Below are 14,431 nucleotides of genomic sequence, written 5' to 3' on the forward strand. Positions count from 1 at the left end.
TCAGATGATTGATTGACACGACTGGTAGACCCACTGCCTCACAGTACCAGAGAGTCAGATTCAATGCTAACCTCCAGTGCCATGTGTGTGGAACTGGTGCTTAATCCCTGTGACCTTGTGGGTTTCCTCTGGGAGCTCTGGTTTCCTTCCGCATCCCAATTATGTGTGGGTTGGTAGGTTAAATGTTCCTGCGCCCACAACAAATCTTCCACTGTAACTTTCCCCTGGAGTGCAGGTGAGTGGTAGAAGCCGGGGAGAAATTGTGGGGTGAATAGAAACATGGTATTAATATCAAACACAAGAAATTCTGAAGATGATGGAAATCCAAAGCAAGAAATAAAATGTGCTGAAGGAAATGAGCTGGTCAGGTGCCAAGAAACTTCATCAGGACTGATATTAATGCTGGTTGAGAGTAAATAGATGGTTGATGGCTAGCATCTCCTTTGTGGACCAGAGAGGTTGTTTCCATGTTCTGTTGATCTCTGACTCTATGATGACTCTTTAATTGATCTGTATTGAATCAATTACGAGAATGTGGTAATGTGGTGATTCGCCATGCTAACTAATCGCATGGCGAATCAATGGGCCTCCTACGCAGGAGAGGCACTCTATGCCGGGCACGGGGTTACAAATGTGCATGCTTTTCATCTCGGCAGGCCGGTTCGACACTCCCGCACTGCAAGTTGCCCAACATGTACAGTGGTTAACATGACTAAAAACATTGCTTCCTACTGTTCCACTGTCGTTCTTGCTCCACGCATGTGTAACAGTATTAATCATTATTTATTCTGATTTCAATTTCTTTTTTCATAACCTATGCTCATCTCTGGCAGGCTCTGCAGTACATTTATTCCCATCATTGTCACAGAGTAGCTTGCTAGTTCCCTTCAGCAGCGGGTTGGCATAATAGTTCAGTTACAAGACCAGAATACAGAGACCTGGGTATTGACACTGGGATGTGAGTTCCAATACTATCATGGCAGCTGGGGAATTAACATACAAATAATGGAATAAATCTGCAATTTTAAAAAGCTAGAATCAGTCCTGATGACCGTGAAATGACTTGATTATTGTAAAAGCCCATCTGGCTTACAAATGTCCTTCCTTCTGTCCGCCAAAAGGGAAACTTGCCATCCTTACGTGGACTGCTCTACATGTGAGGAGAACTACCAATATATTTTGCTTTTAATTGTTTCATGTCTCTGCTGGATTAGTCAGGTTTATGGAGGGGAAGATGACAATAATGGAGGGTTAAAAAATATTGGCTGCTCACTGACATGCTCGCCCGCAGGAAAATGAAGTACACGTACACTGGGGGAGACTAGATCAGGTTTAGGGCAAAAGGTTTCTTATTGGGGTATGATCATAACAATGACTGTAAGGATTGTTGAATTCAAGTAAGACAAAACTATGCACATAGGTCTGTTGAACCAATGGTTTTCAATGTCATAAATGCTTTTCAATTTTGAAGGCATTCCTTTTTGATGTTAATTTACTTAAACTAATGGAGCATTTTGAGGACAGAGGACTAAATATACCTATTATGCTTACAACAACATTGGTAAGAATTTATTCATTACAGATTCTTAAGAGCTATAGAATCGTAATAGAAAGGACAAGAGCAGGAGCAGGCCAATTGGCCCCACCACGCATCCTCCATTGTCAGATTTCTGAATAGTCTATGAACCTATGAAATCAACCTTGTGTCAGAAATGACAACAGCAGTCTGAGGATTGTACTGGAGGCAAGCTGCAAATGTCGCCATGCTTCCGGCAGCAACATAGAATGCCCACAACTCACTAACCCTAATCATATGTCTTTGGAATGTGGGAAGAAACCGGAGCACATAGTCATGGGAAGAACATATAGACTCCCTACCAGTCAAGCCCCAATTGATGATCGCTGGTGCTAACCACCGGGCTATCCACTATTAATTTAACTTTGTAATTTATAGTAATTTTCTGTCTTTCTACTCTGATTCAATTGCACGTCATCTAAGTCAGTGATAATAAATCTGATTCTGATTCTGCCCTGGGCTAGATCACCATAGATCAATTTCCTGATCCTTTAAAAATGTATCTACCTCCTGATTAAATACCTTTAATGATCTAACCTCCACAATCCTCATGTGTGGGGGATCCCAAAGATTCACTGCTTCTGTGTGGAAGAATTATGCTGGAAAGGAGATATGTCCTCAGGGATGCATACTTCTAGCATAGTACACTAGGCCACACAATGTACTGCAATACTGAAATCTGCACCTGTTGACCTTTAGTCAACTGAGTTACCTCTTGCCAGGTCATGTTCCTGACCTATTCTTCGTAACTCCTCATTGTACTAAGGATTGATGGCCATACTGCAGTTGAAGAGATCAGGCCATGAGGGCGGAGATCTTAACAGAACATAAAAACAAAAATTGAATTGGGGAAGGTTGATTTCAATAACTTTAGGCTGATTAAGGAACAAACTGGATGGGCTGAATGGCCAAACTCTGCTTCACTGTCTGATGATCTCATAGTCAAACTGCAAAGGATGTGGTTGTATTGGATAGAGTGCAAAGGTGATTTACCAGGGAGCTGCCTGGATTGGCGAACTTTAGTAATGAGGAGGGACTGGATAGGTTGGGCCTGTTGGCCCTAGAGTGAAGGAGACTGAAGGGTGATCTGATAGAGATATAAAATTATAAGAGGCATAGACAGCGTAAGTAATCTTTTTTCCACTGATAGGGGTATTTAAACAAGTGAGCAAAGGTTAAAAGGGTGAGGAAGGAGTTTTAACGGGGATTTGAAGGGAATAGTTTTTTGCACGGTAAGTGGTTCATATCTGGAACTTACTGCCAAGAAGGTACATACAATCACTATGTTGAAGAGGCATTTAGACAGGCACTTGGAGAGAAGGATATGGACCTAATTCAGACAAATAGGGTTAGTGTAAATAGACAGAGCTGTAGCCTTGATAAGGTGGAGAGAAAGTTCTGTTTCTGTGCTGTATGACTCTGAACTCCCCACACATTGAACCCCTCGCCTACATAATAAGGGCAATTTTGAGCAACACACACAAATTGCTGATTGAACTCAGCAGGCCAGGCAGTATCTTTGGAGGGGAATAAACAGTCCCCTCCAAGTGAGTCAACGTTTCAGACTGAAAGATTTCTTCAGGACTGGAAAAGAAGTGGGCCGAAGCCTAAATAAGAAGGTGTGGGGGAGGGGTGGAACACAAGCTCACAGGTGATAGGTGAGACCAAGCGAGGGAGAAGATGGGGGGTGGGGGGGTAGGGGACAGAGATAGGTTGTGAGGGAAATTGACAGTGCACAGTTAATTTACCATTCAGATGTCTCTGGAATGTGGAAGGAAATCTGAGCAGCTGAAGGGAATCCACCCAGTCACAGGAAGAATGTGCAAACCGCACTCAGACAACACCTGAGGCTAGGATTGAATCTAGGTCTCTGCCACTGTACTTTAGCCTATCATTGAACTGCACTGCAGCACGTAGTAGGAGGGGTTGGGCAGTGGATGTGTGTATGATGGGGACAGAAGGAGAACAAAAGTTACGGTTTAATTGTTTATGCTTCTGACTGCTTGCTGCTCTCCGTGTCCATTGTAACAGGGAATGCGATATGCAGTGTGGAACATTATCTCCTTCTCCGCACTCTCTATTGCAGAAATTATTACTGCCTCTTTGAGTCTGTTTAGAGGACGTTTAGGTTTAGTCATAGAGTTATACAGGATCAGAGCAGACGGTTAGGCCCAAATCATCCATGCCAACTGTGCTGCCCAGCAAGCTGGTCCCGTTTGCCCACGTCTCCTGCCCTTGTACTTCTAAAAACACAAGTAAATCTGCAGATGCTGGAAATACAAAGCAACACCCACAAAATCCTCCAGCATTTTGTGTGTTGTTGCCATTTACCTATATAGGTGGCTTTTAAGTGTAGCTAACATGCCCACCTCTACAACTATTTCTGGCAGCTCATTCCAAATATGGTCCACCCTTTGCATGAAGAAGCCGCCCCTAATAGCCCGATCAAATCTCTCATCTCTGACTTAAAAGCCCTTGCTCTCTTATTTTTAGTACCTCCTTTTGTGGAAAAAGAGTATGTGTTTCCACTCTACATCTGCCCCTCAAGATCTTGTATACCTCTAATAGGTCTTGCCTCTATTTTCTACTCTAAGCTCTAAAGTAAGAGTGAACACCTATCTGCTCTATAGGTGACTTGACAAAAAACTGGTGTTCTGGAATATTGATAGTGATACATGAGTTTAAATCCCACCATTGTCAAATATATCTGGATTTTAAAAAAAATTAGTCATTTTAACAAGGATATTACAGGTCGCCATAAAAATCCACCTGGTTCACTAGTTCAAGTCCAATTTATTGTTGTCTTAGGCATGCACACACAGGATATAAATGCCATGAAAATTAACTATTTCTCAGCAGTACAACACCTTACAAACCTGACAGATGCAATTTAACATAAACTTAAATTCACATAAATTAGAAATTACTTATATATGCACAAAAATAGGCAATGAAGCGAACATTTCAATGCTGGTGCAGGATTGAGAGAGAGAAAAAGAAATATAGTCCGGGGTAATATTGGCGATTTCTCAAGTCAGTTCAAGAATCTGTTAACAGTGAGGAAGAAACTGTTGTTGAACCTCAAGGATTTGGTCTTCAGGCTCTTGTACTTCCCGCCTGATGGCAACATTACAGTAGTATCATCTGTGGGATTCATTGCCATCGGTGGCTGTGGAGGCCAAGTCTTTATGTATATTTGAGGCAGAGTTTGATAGATTCCTGAATGGTATCTATCAAACTCTATCAATCTTAGGGCACGAAGGGATACAGGGAGAAGGCAGGAGATTGGGGCTGCAAGGAAAATTGTATCAGATATGATGAACTGGTGGAGCGGACTTGATGGGCCAAATGGCCTAATTCTGCTCCTATATTTTCTGGTCCATGAGGGCACGGCTTCAATGATGGGGATCCATGATGATGGATGTTGCCTTCCTGAGAAATCACCTCATTAGATTGTGGGAAGAGCTATACCTATGATGGAACTGGCTGAGTCATCAAAGGAAATCTGTTCCTATCCATTATGGACAATGTGTAACTCCAGACCCATCAATATGATAGACCTTGCAGCTCCAGGGCTGAATAATAGACGCTTGCATTGCTTGTGAGGTATATACTGTACCATTGAATAAATAGAAGAAAATTGCTAATTCTCTGGTTTGCTTTCCCTCACAGGATGATTCCTGGACAAAGCAATACTCGTATGCACTGTTCAAAGCCATGAGCCACATGCTGTGCATCGGGTATGGGCAACAGGCTCCGGTCGGCATGTCTGATGTCTGGTTGACCATGCTCAGTATGATAGTCGGGGCTACTTGCTACGCCATGTTCATCGGCCATGCCACAGCTCTCATCCAGTCTTTGGACTCCTCTCGGAGGCAGTATCAGGAGAAGGTAAGCACTCCCTATCATCTCAAAACACTGCTTTGCAGGTAGAGAGATCCTGCGGCAGGAATCTTGTTAGCATTACTACTGAACAGTGAGGCACCGCTGCTGAACCTGATACTAATGCTGTCAGTTTTACTTGCAGACATATTCTTGATTCAATATCGTGTAAAATCGTGGTGAATAATAGATACTTGGGAGTGAATACAAGGCTGTAATCTAATCAAGGGTTCCATTATTGTCATAAACTGTGAGAATGTTTGGGTATGTCTCCACAACTCGGAGATTATGTTCTTTTTAAATTGCTCCAGGTTATCTGTGCCAAACACAACACTGTTAATTCAATGGAAAGATGTTGTTTTTTTTTATTTTCTGTGAATTCATTTGTGTTCCAGTGTGTTCTGCATTGTTGATGCTTGCTGGTGATCTGAAGGCTTAATCATTTCAGTCAAGTTGACTAGAATGGTTCCAAGGAAAAACAATTTCAGCTGCAAAGTTTCACTGGAGTCGTTGAAGTTGTTTTGCTTGAAGCAAAGAAGGTTGGAGAGTTAACATAAGTGGCTCATGCAAGATGGTTAAAAGGAGTAGGTCTCATTGAAGAATGGGTTGACACTCAGTGCCCACTTTATTAGGCACCTCCTGTGCCTAATGAAGTGCTCTTTGAGTGGAAGTCCATAGTCTTCTGCTCCAGTAGCGCAGCCACTTCATAGTTTGAGGTGTTGTAATTTCAAAGATGCTGTTCTGCAAACCATTGTTGTAATGGTTGGTTATTTGAGCTGCAGTTGCCTTTCTGTCAGCTTGAACCAGACTGGCTATTCTCCTCTGACCTCTCTCATTGACAAGGCATTTTCACCCCCACAGAACGGCACCCCACTGGATTTCTTTTCTGTTTTATGCACCATTCTCTGTAAACTCTAAATATCCAGAGACAGAGAAGCAGTTTCAGCGACAGGTTACTATCGATGCAATGCTCCTCAGACAGGATGAAGAGGTCAATACTCCCCAATGCCATTAGGCTTTACAATTCAACCGCCAGGACTTAAGAACTTTTTAAAAGCTATTATTAATGCTTTTTGAGATAGTGATTTAGATGCATATCATATTTTTTTACTGAGTTAAGTATTGTATGTAATTAGTTTTGCTACAACAAGTGTATGGGACATTGGAAAAAAAAAGTTGAATTTCCCCATGGGGATGAATAAAGTATCTATCTATCTATCTATCTATCTATATCATATGTGAAAATCCCAGGAGATCAGCAGCTTCTGAGCTGATCAAACCACCCCTCTGGCATGGTCAAAGTCACTTAGATCACACTTCTTCCCCATTCTGATATTTGGTCTGAATGTCTTCATCATGCCTGTATGCTTTTGTGCATTGAGTTGGCTGATCAGTCATCTGCATAATAGTCATCTGTGCAGGTGTACCTAATAAAGTGGCCACTGAGCGTATAAGAATGGACTCAGGTATTTTTTTTTTAAAAATAGTGGAACTCACTGTACAGGGTGATGGAACTAGAATAAATTAACAGCTCCATAAGAGAATGAGATAGCTCCTGTGAGAGAATAATTTGCACGGGTGTGAGGAAACTTTTGGAATTTCCAATTTAGGGGCTAGCACGGACTGAATGAATGCAATTTCCAGATTACTTACAAGATGAGCCATGGAGAATTCTCTGGCTGCTAGCTATAAAAAATCAGACACCCAGAATTAAAATCAACATTACTAATATTGGTGCCACAACCAACAATTGCCATTGATTAGAGTAATTTGCATTTATATAGCACATTTAACATTAAAAGTGATATAAATAGATATTGATAGGAAGCTATGGAAGTAGTCTTAGCAGGGAGTAACCAGGTGTTTTGTGAGGAGATGAGAACAGCTGGGAGAGGCTTGGAGAGAAACTTTAGGCTGAGTCTCAGATCTGTCCACCATTGAGGGGATATGGAGAGAGGGATGGATAGGACAAGAGATTATTAGGGTGGAGAGGTGAGGTGAAACAATGATGGGAACCAAAAAACAAGGAGGATTTTAATTTTTATAATGATGGAGCCAGTTTCAATAAATGACCTGATTGGAGGTGAAGGTAGGAATATGAATAAAGAACTGGAGTTTATGAAGTTGAAGATTGGAAGGCCAACATGGAGACAATTTAAGAAATGATGTTTATTGATTAATAAAATTATCTGAGATTTCCTTTCAATCATTTATCTAGATAATCTGAGTAATCTGGAAAACAGTAGATAATGTTCTGTCAGAGCCTCTTCTGAAATTAGTCACACTGCTGCTTTTAGAATAAGCTTTTCCATTCCCCATTTTTTTCCCTCTTTCTTCTTCCCAATGTTGTTAACTTCTGCTGGATTTAGGCCCCACTGATAAAGGTCCTTCTATCCCACAAATCACCTTGTGACCTAAGCCAACAAGGTACTGAACACTTCCAACACCACTTCCAGGAGTGTACACTTCACCACAGTAGCAGAGCGGTTAGCGTGCTGAGAAATTAACTTGTCAGGAGTAACACACACAAGATGCTGGAGGAACTCTGCAGGTCAGGCAGCATCAATGGAAAGGAATAAACCATAATGAACTTCAATAAAAAAATAAATTACAAAAAAAGAAAGGAATAAACCATCAATGTTTTGGGCAGAGACCCTTCATTGAGTCCTGATGAAGAATCTCAGCCCAAAACGTCAACTGTTTATTTCTTTCCATAGATGCTGCTTGAGGTCCTGAGTTCTTCCATCATTTTGTCTGTGTTACTTTTGATTTCCAGCACCTGCAGAAACCCTTGTGTTTAAAATAACTTGTCAATGTGCATTTAAACCCCTTCCTAGCAGACATGAGAATTGAAATCAAGTAGTTAACAAGTTAATATTAGTCTTGTAACCAGAGAATGACAAGATTCTCATTTAAGAACCTATTTGGTTCAGCGAAAGAAATGTGTTGCCTTTCTCCTGGTCTGGCCTATATGTGAATCCATACTCAGCCCTCTAAAGTGGTACAGAAAACTGGCCAGTGCAAGTGGGCCACAAAAAAACAGGTCAGGACAACAAATGAAAACAAATAAAAACTGCAGATGCTGGAAATCTGAAATAAAAACAGAAAATGCTGGGAAAGCTCAGCAGGCCAAGCAGAATCTGTGTGAAGAGAAATGGCCAATGTTTCAGGGCTGCCGTCCTTTAACAAAATTGGGATAAAGTGGCATAAAAGTTGGTTTTCAGTAGGAATGTTTTTTTTCTGCATAGGTACTACCAGGCTTGCTGAACTTACTAGCAGTTTCTGTATTTCGTTCAGGGTGACAGACACTCATTGGCTACTTTACTCCTGTTCATTAATCCAAATCTCTAATCAGCCAATCATGTGGTAGCAATTCAAAGCATAAAAGCATGCAGACATGGTCAAGTGGTTTGGTTGTTGTTCAGACCAACTATTAGAATAGGGAAGGAAAGTGATCTAAGTTACTTTGACCATGGAATGACTGTTGGTGCCAGATGGGGTGGTTTGTGTATCTCAGAAACTGCTGATCTCCTGGGATTTTCATGCATAACAGTTGCTAGTGCTTACAGAGATGTAAGCATGCTTACAGTATGACAAATTTAGATAAAAACATTCAATGAGTGGCAGTTCTGTGGGGGGAAAAAAGCACTTTGTTAATGAGAGAGGTCAGAGTAGAACAGCCAGACTGGTTCAAGATGACAGAAAGGTGTCAGGAATTCAAATAACCACTTGCTACAACAGTGGTGTGCAAAAGAGTATGTTCTGAATTCACAAGACATCGAACCTTGAAGTGGATGGACTTCAGCACAAGGCTATGAATGTATACTCAGTGGCCACTTTATTAGGTACATGAGGTGACTAATGAAGTGGCCACTGAATGTATATGCTGGTCTGTCCAATGACACTTGCATGCCATGAACAAAAAAAACATGTTAAAAAAAGCCTAATATGATAGCTCAGTGAATTGGCTCTAGATATACTGAAAAATAATAGTAGAAAATGCAGTAAACACTAGGTCACGAATCACTTGTAGAAAGAAACGTAGTCAGATGCTTTTGGGCACTATGTGCACATCCTTGTGCATAGAACACTAACAACAACTGTGTAGCTGAAGATGAACAGTGATGGCATATTGTTCCTGTAACTTTGAGGAAGCAACCTGCTGAGTTCCTCTAGCTTTTTGTGTGTGTTGCTCTTGCTATTCTGTCTGAAGAAGAACTGTGGTTATTAACAGTTGATTAGACAGCGAAGTTACTGACACCTGCCACAAACCAAGTGCACAAAAGACTATAGATGCTGGAATATGGAGCAACACACAAAGTGCTGAAGGAACTCAACAGGTCAGGCAGCACTGATGAAGAAAAATGGTCAGTTGGCATTTTGTGTTGGGACCCTTCATCTAGACTGAGGAAGGACGTCTCAGTTCTCAACCTAAAACATTGGCTGTTCATCTTTATCTCTAGATGCTGCTGGAACTGCTGAACTTCCCCTGTGTTTTCTTTGTTGGTACAGTCACTGAGTGCCTCTGATAGAGATGAGGCTGCAGTAAATTTATTGACAGGTTTCTCATTACCAGCAAGATTGAGGAGACCAGCACTTCTTTGATGAGTGAAAATTAAACTGCTTCAAACTCTGTTGCTTGGGTTTTTGATTAGTTTTAACAGTAAACCAAGAAGCAAAATAAGAAATGAAATTCAATAGCTTAGTCTCAAAAATCATTAATTTTTTTTCACTCTGGCAGCCCCCTGGATTTGAGGGCGACTCAGTCTAGTTCTGACAGGCTGTTGACTTCATCCTAAGGGGATGTACCTCAGCTAATATCTGTGAAAGGAATTATTTCTACTGCTTGTGGGACTTTGCTGTGTATATATTAACTGCAGAAGGGAAGGTGCAATTCAGAAGCAATGCAGTTTAGAAAGAGAGGATAAAGATATTATGCAAATACAATTCCTTTCTTTTGAATTCAAGCCAATGTACTTCAAAATGAACCCATTGTTGTAATCTAGGAAACATAGCTGCTGATTGTGCACAGTTTTCACAAAAACTAAAGTATAATGACCATGATCTCTTTCTGTGACGTTAATCCAATAATAAATGTCGACCTGGACCACCAGCTTTGCTCCTCCATCCTTAGACTGACCACATCATAGCAGTAGAGAAGTCCATGGACCAACACACTGGAATGGAAAAGGGGAGAGGAATTAAAGTAGTTGGCCACCAGAACATCCTGCTTGTTACAGTCCTTGCGAAGATATTCGACAAAGCAATTCCTCAACCTATGTTAGGTCTCACTAATGTAAGGATGTAAAGCAGGCCACACCAGGAGCACCAGATGACCACAGAAAACTTGCAGGCTTTCCAGCATCTGCAGAATTTCTTGTGTTTACAAGAATCTCATGATATGTTGAAGAAATGGTGGTATTCTGTCTGGTTAGCCTCCAACCTGACAGCATGAACATCGATTTATCTAACGTCCAGTAATATATCTTCCCTCCCCCTTCTCTCTTTTTCCATTCCACATTCTTCTTACCCCTTCTTTCTCCTCACCTGCCAATTATCTCCCTCTGGTGTCACTCCTTCTCCACTTTCCCCCATGGTCCACTCTTCTCTTCTATCAGGTTCCTTCTTCTTCTTCAGTTCTTTACCTTTTCCAGGAATCATTTCTGCTTCCCCACCTACCCATCTTCTCACATCACTAGTCAGGTTTCTTCCCTTTTCCTTTAGAGTCTTGATGAAAGATCTCAAACCAAAACATTGACTGTTTATTCCTCTCCATAACTGACATCTGACCTGCTGAGTTCATCCAGCATTTTGTGTAAGTTATATGAGATTCTCAAGCCCTCTTGGTGACCATATGGAGCCTTGGTTTTATGATACTTTAGAAATATTTTGCTTTTATAGTGAATGACACTGGAATTTCAACCAGTGTTTTGGTAATCTAGTCTCTAGGATTTGAAAGTCTTCATTTGAATAATACATATTAAATCAATATATGATCATAGGAGCAGGTGAAAGCCACAGGATTCTTCAAACTTCTCCATCACTCAATAAGTTATTAGTTGATAGAGTAGCTTGGATTTATTAATGTCACATGTACCAAGATGCAGTGAAAAGCTTGTCTTGCATACTGATCAGATCGTTATTCGGTGCATTAAGACAGAACAAAGTAGGAAAGCTGCAGAGAAAATGCAGTGCAGGTAAACGATATTGTGAAAGATCATAACGAGGTAGATTGTGAGGACAAGTCCTCATTGAATAGTCTTGTAATGAAGGAGTAGAAGCTGTCCTTGAGCCAGGTAGTACATGCTTTTGTGTTTTTGAGTCTTCTGCCTGAGGGAGGGAGGAGAAAGGGGAACGTCCAGGGTGAGTGGGGCCTTTGATCGTGTTGGCTGCTTTACTGAGGCAGCAAGACCAGTTCCACATTTCTATCAACAGATGGTAACCTGCAGAATCCATCTACCTCTCAAAATATTCAGGCACTCTCCTTTGAGGAAGAGAATTCTAAAGACTCACAATCCCCTAAGAGAAGAAGAATTGCCTCGGCAACGTCCTAAATAGGTGGCCTCTATATGTAGAATGTACATTTACTTTACAAAGCAGAAGGATTTTTAAAAAATTTAATGTTCATTACAATCTAACCTCATAAGTAAATCCCAGACAGTATTTTTCTCTATGGAGAAATTGATGAGCACAGGGAGACTTAACCAAGGGAAGTCAAGCTGTGTTATGAATATGCAAATATCTCATTTAATATGACTGAAGATTTCTTGCATTAAGAACACATTTCTGCATTCTCAGTATAAAGAACCATCAATTTAAAAATTTGGTGACAAAAAATGCACATTGTTTTTATCCTTTTATCCTACTTTAGAGTCAAAAACCATACAACCAAAAATTGGCTGGTCAGCCTATTATGCTTATGAGATCTCTCTAAATAAGTTATCAATTAGTCCCACTTGCCTATTCTTTTCTCTGCAAGTTATTCCATTAAGTAGTGATCCAATTTCTTTTTAAATACATTTTCAAGCAGTAAGTTCCGAATTAAAGGATATTACACAACTATGTTCTTGAAACCTATCAAATAGGTTAAATTTGAAAAGCTTAGGTAGAATGGACGTGCAGAGGATATTTCCTATAGTGAGGGAGTCTAGGACCAGAGGGCACAGCCTCACAATAGAAATTCATCTCTTTAGATCAAAGATGAAGAGGAATTTCTTTAGCCAGAGGGTGGTGAATCTGTGATATCTATAGCCACAGACCTCTGTGGGGGCCAAGCCATTGGGAATATTTAAAGTGGAGATGATTAGAGTCTTGATTAGTAAGGACATCAAAGGTTACTGGAAAAATATAGGAGAATGTGGTTGAGAGGGATAATAAACCAGCCATGTTGGAAAGGCAGAGCAGACTTGATGAGCTGAATGGCCTAATTCTGTTCCTTTGGCTTATGGTTTTATCGTCATATTCTTGTTGCATTATTTATAAGATTGAGAAAATGTGGTAGACTGACAGGCCTGGGAGTGGATAGGTAGCCAGGAACCAGGGTGAGTATTGGGAGCAAGCTGCAAGCAGTGTCATTTAGAAAATAGAAGGCATAAAAATGGGGCAGCAAAGGTGAAAACTTGTACAGAAAAGAATGAAATGATCCTTACGTTTGATGAGCTTTACAATTTAAAGCAATGCCACACACAAAATGCTGTAGGAACTCAACAGGGCAGGCAGCGCCTATAATGAAGGGCTTTGGTCTGAAACATCTGTACTTTATTCCTTTCCATTGATGTTGCCTGATCTGCTTGGTTCCTCCAGTATTTTGTGTGTGTTATTCTGGATTTCCAGCATCTGAAGAAACTCTTGTGTTTGTGCATAAAAACAAAGGACCATGTTGTTCAATATTAGCACATTCCACACATGTTCACATAATTGTTTGGTTTTTCTAATTATAAATTATAATTCAGATGTTGTTGGTTCAAAGTCTGCTCCAAAGGTCAGAATGTAAAGTTCCAAGCTGATTCTCCAGCGCTATGCTGAAGCAAAGCAGTTCTTTTTGAGGTGCCGTATTTTGGATTATTTCTTACACCAGAGCTGGATCTAATTCCTCAAGTGGATGTTAAATGAGCAGACAATTCCTGGATAGTGCTATCTCTTAGTGAAAATTTTTCAAGTCATCAGGACTGGAATGGAAGGGAGCAGAAGTTAGAATAAGAAGTAGTGGGAAGAGGAGGGGTATAAGCTGGCAGGTGAGATCAGTTGAGGGTGAAGGTTGGTGGATGGGGAGGTGATGGATGGGTAAAGGGCTGAAAGAGGAGGAATATAATGGGAGAAGACAGTGCACCATGGAAGAAAGAGGAGGATGAGCATCAGCGGGAGATGATGAGCAGATGATGAGAAAAGAAAGGGTGAGATGGCAACCAGAATTGGGGAATGGAAAAAGATAAGGAGGGAGGTAGAGAAGTTAGAAGGTGGGAAGTTAGAGAACTTCTCCAGTCTTTTGCAGGATCTCTCAGTGGCTTTTGAAGATGCTTGATGATAAAATCCCTAGTTTGCACTGGTTCTCACCAATGTAGAGGAGGCTGCACTGGGAGCACCAAGTACAATAGAGAGCCCTGATAGATTTACGGGTGAAATACCACCTGACCTGGAAACACTGTTTGAGGCTTTTCACCAGGACGGGATAGGTAAAGTGTCAACTTTTTATTCCCTCCATTGTTGCCTAATTTGCTGAGTCTCTCCAGCATTTTGTGTGTGTTGTTCAAGATTTCCAGCATCTAGAAAATCTCTTTTGTTCAGGATGTGTTTGAATCTCATTTATCTATTTAATTATTTTTCGAGATACAGTGCAGTCTAGGCCCTTCCGGGACTTCAAGCTGTACCACCCAGCAATCTTCCAATTTAATCGTAGCCTAATCACTGGACGATTTACGTTGACCAATTAACCAACCAACCAGCATGTCCTTGGACTGTGGGGAGGAATCCTGA

The 14,431-nt window shown here is 40.9% G+C and overlaps 1 protein-coding gene across 1 annotated transcript in view; it reads left to right on the plus strand.

Moving 5' to 3' along the window:
* hcn4 (hyperpolarization activated cyclic nucleotide-gated potassium channel 4) overlaps window positions 1–14,431 on the plus strand; it is a 494,535-nt gene that overhangs the window by 316,484 nt on the left and 163,620 nt on the right. The window contains exon 4 of the mRNA XM_073025811.1: window positions 5,249–5,467. Within this exon, the coding sequence (XP_072881912.1) occupies window positions 5,249–5,467 (219 nt within the window). The remainder of the gene's footprint in view (window positions 1–5,248; window positions 5,468–14,431) is intronic.

Source organism: Hemitrygon akajei, chromosome 21 (assembly GCF_048418815.1).
Source record: "Hemitrygon akajei chromosome 21, sHemAka1.3, whole genome shotgun sequence".
In the NCBI taxonomy this organism is placed as follows: Eukaryota; Metazoa; Chordata; class Chondrichthyes; order Myliobatiformes; family Dasyatidae; genus Hemitrygon; species Hemitrygon akajei.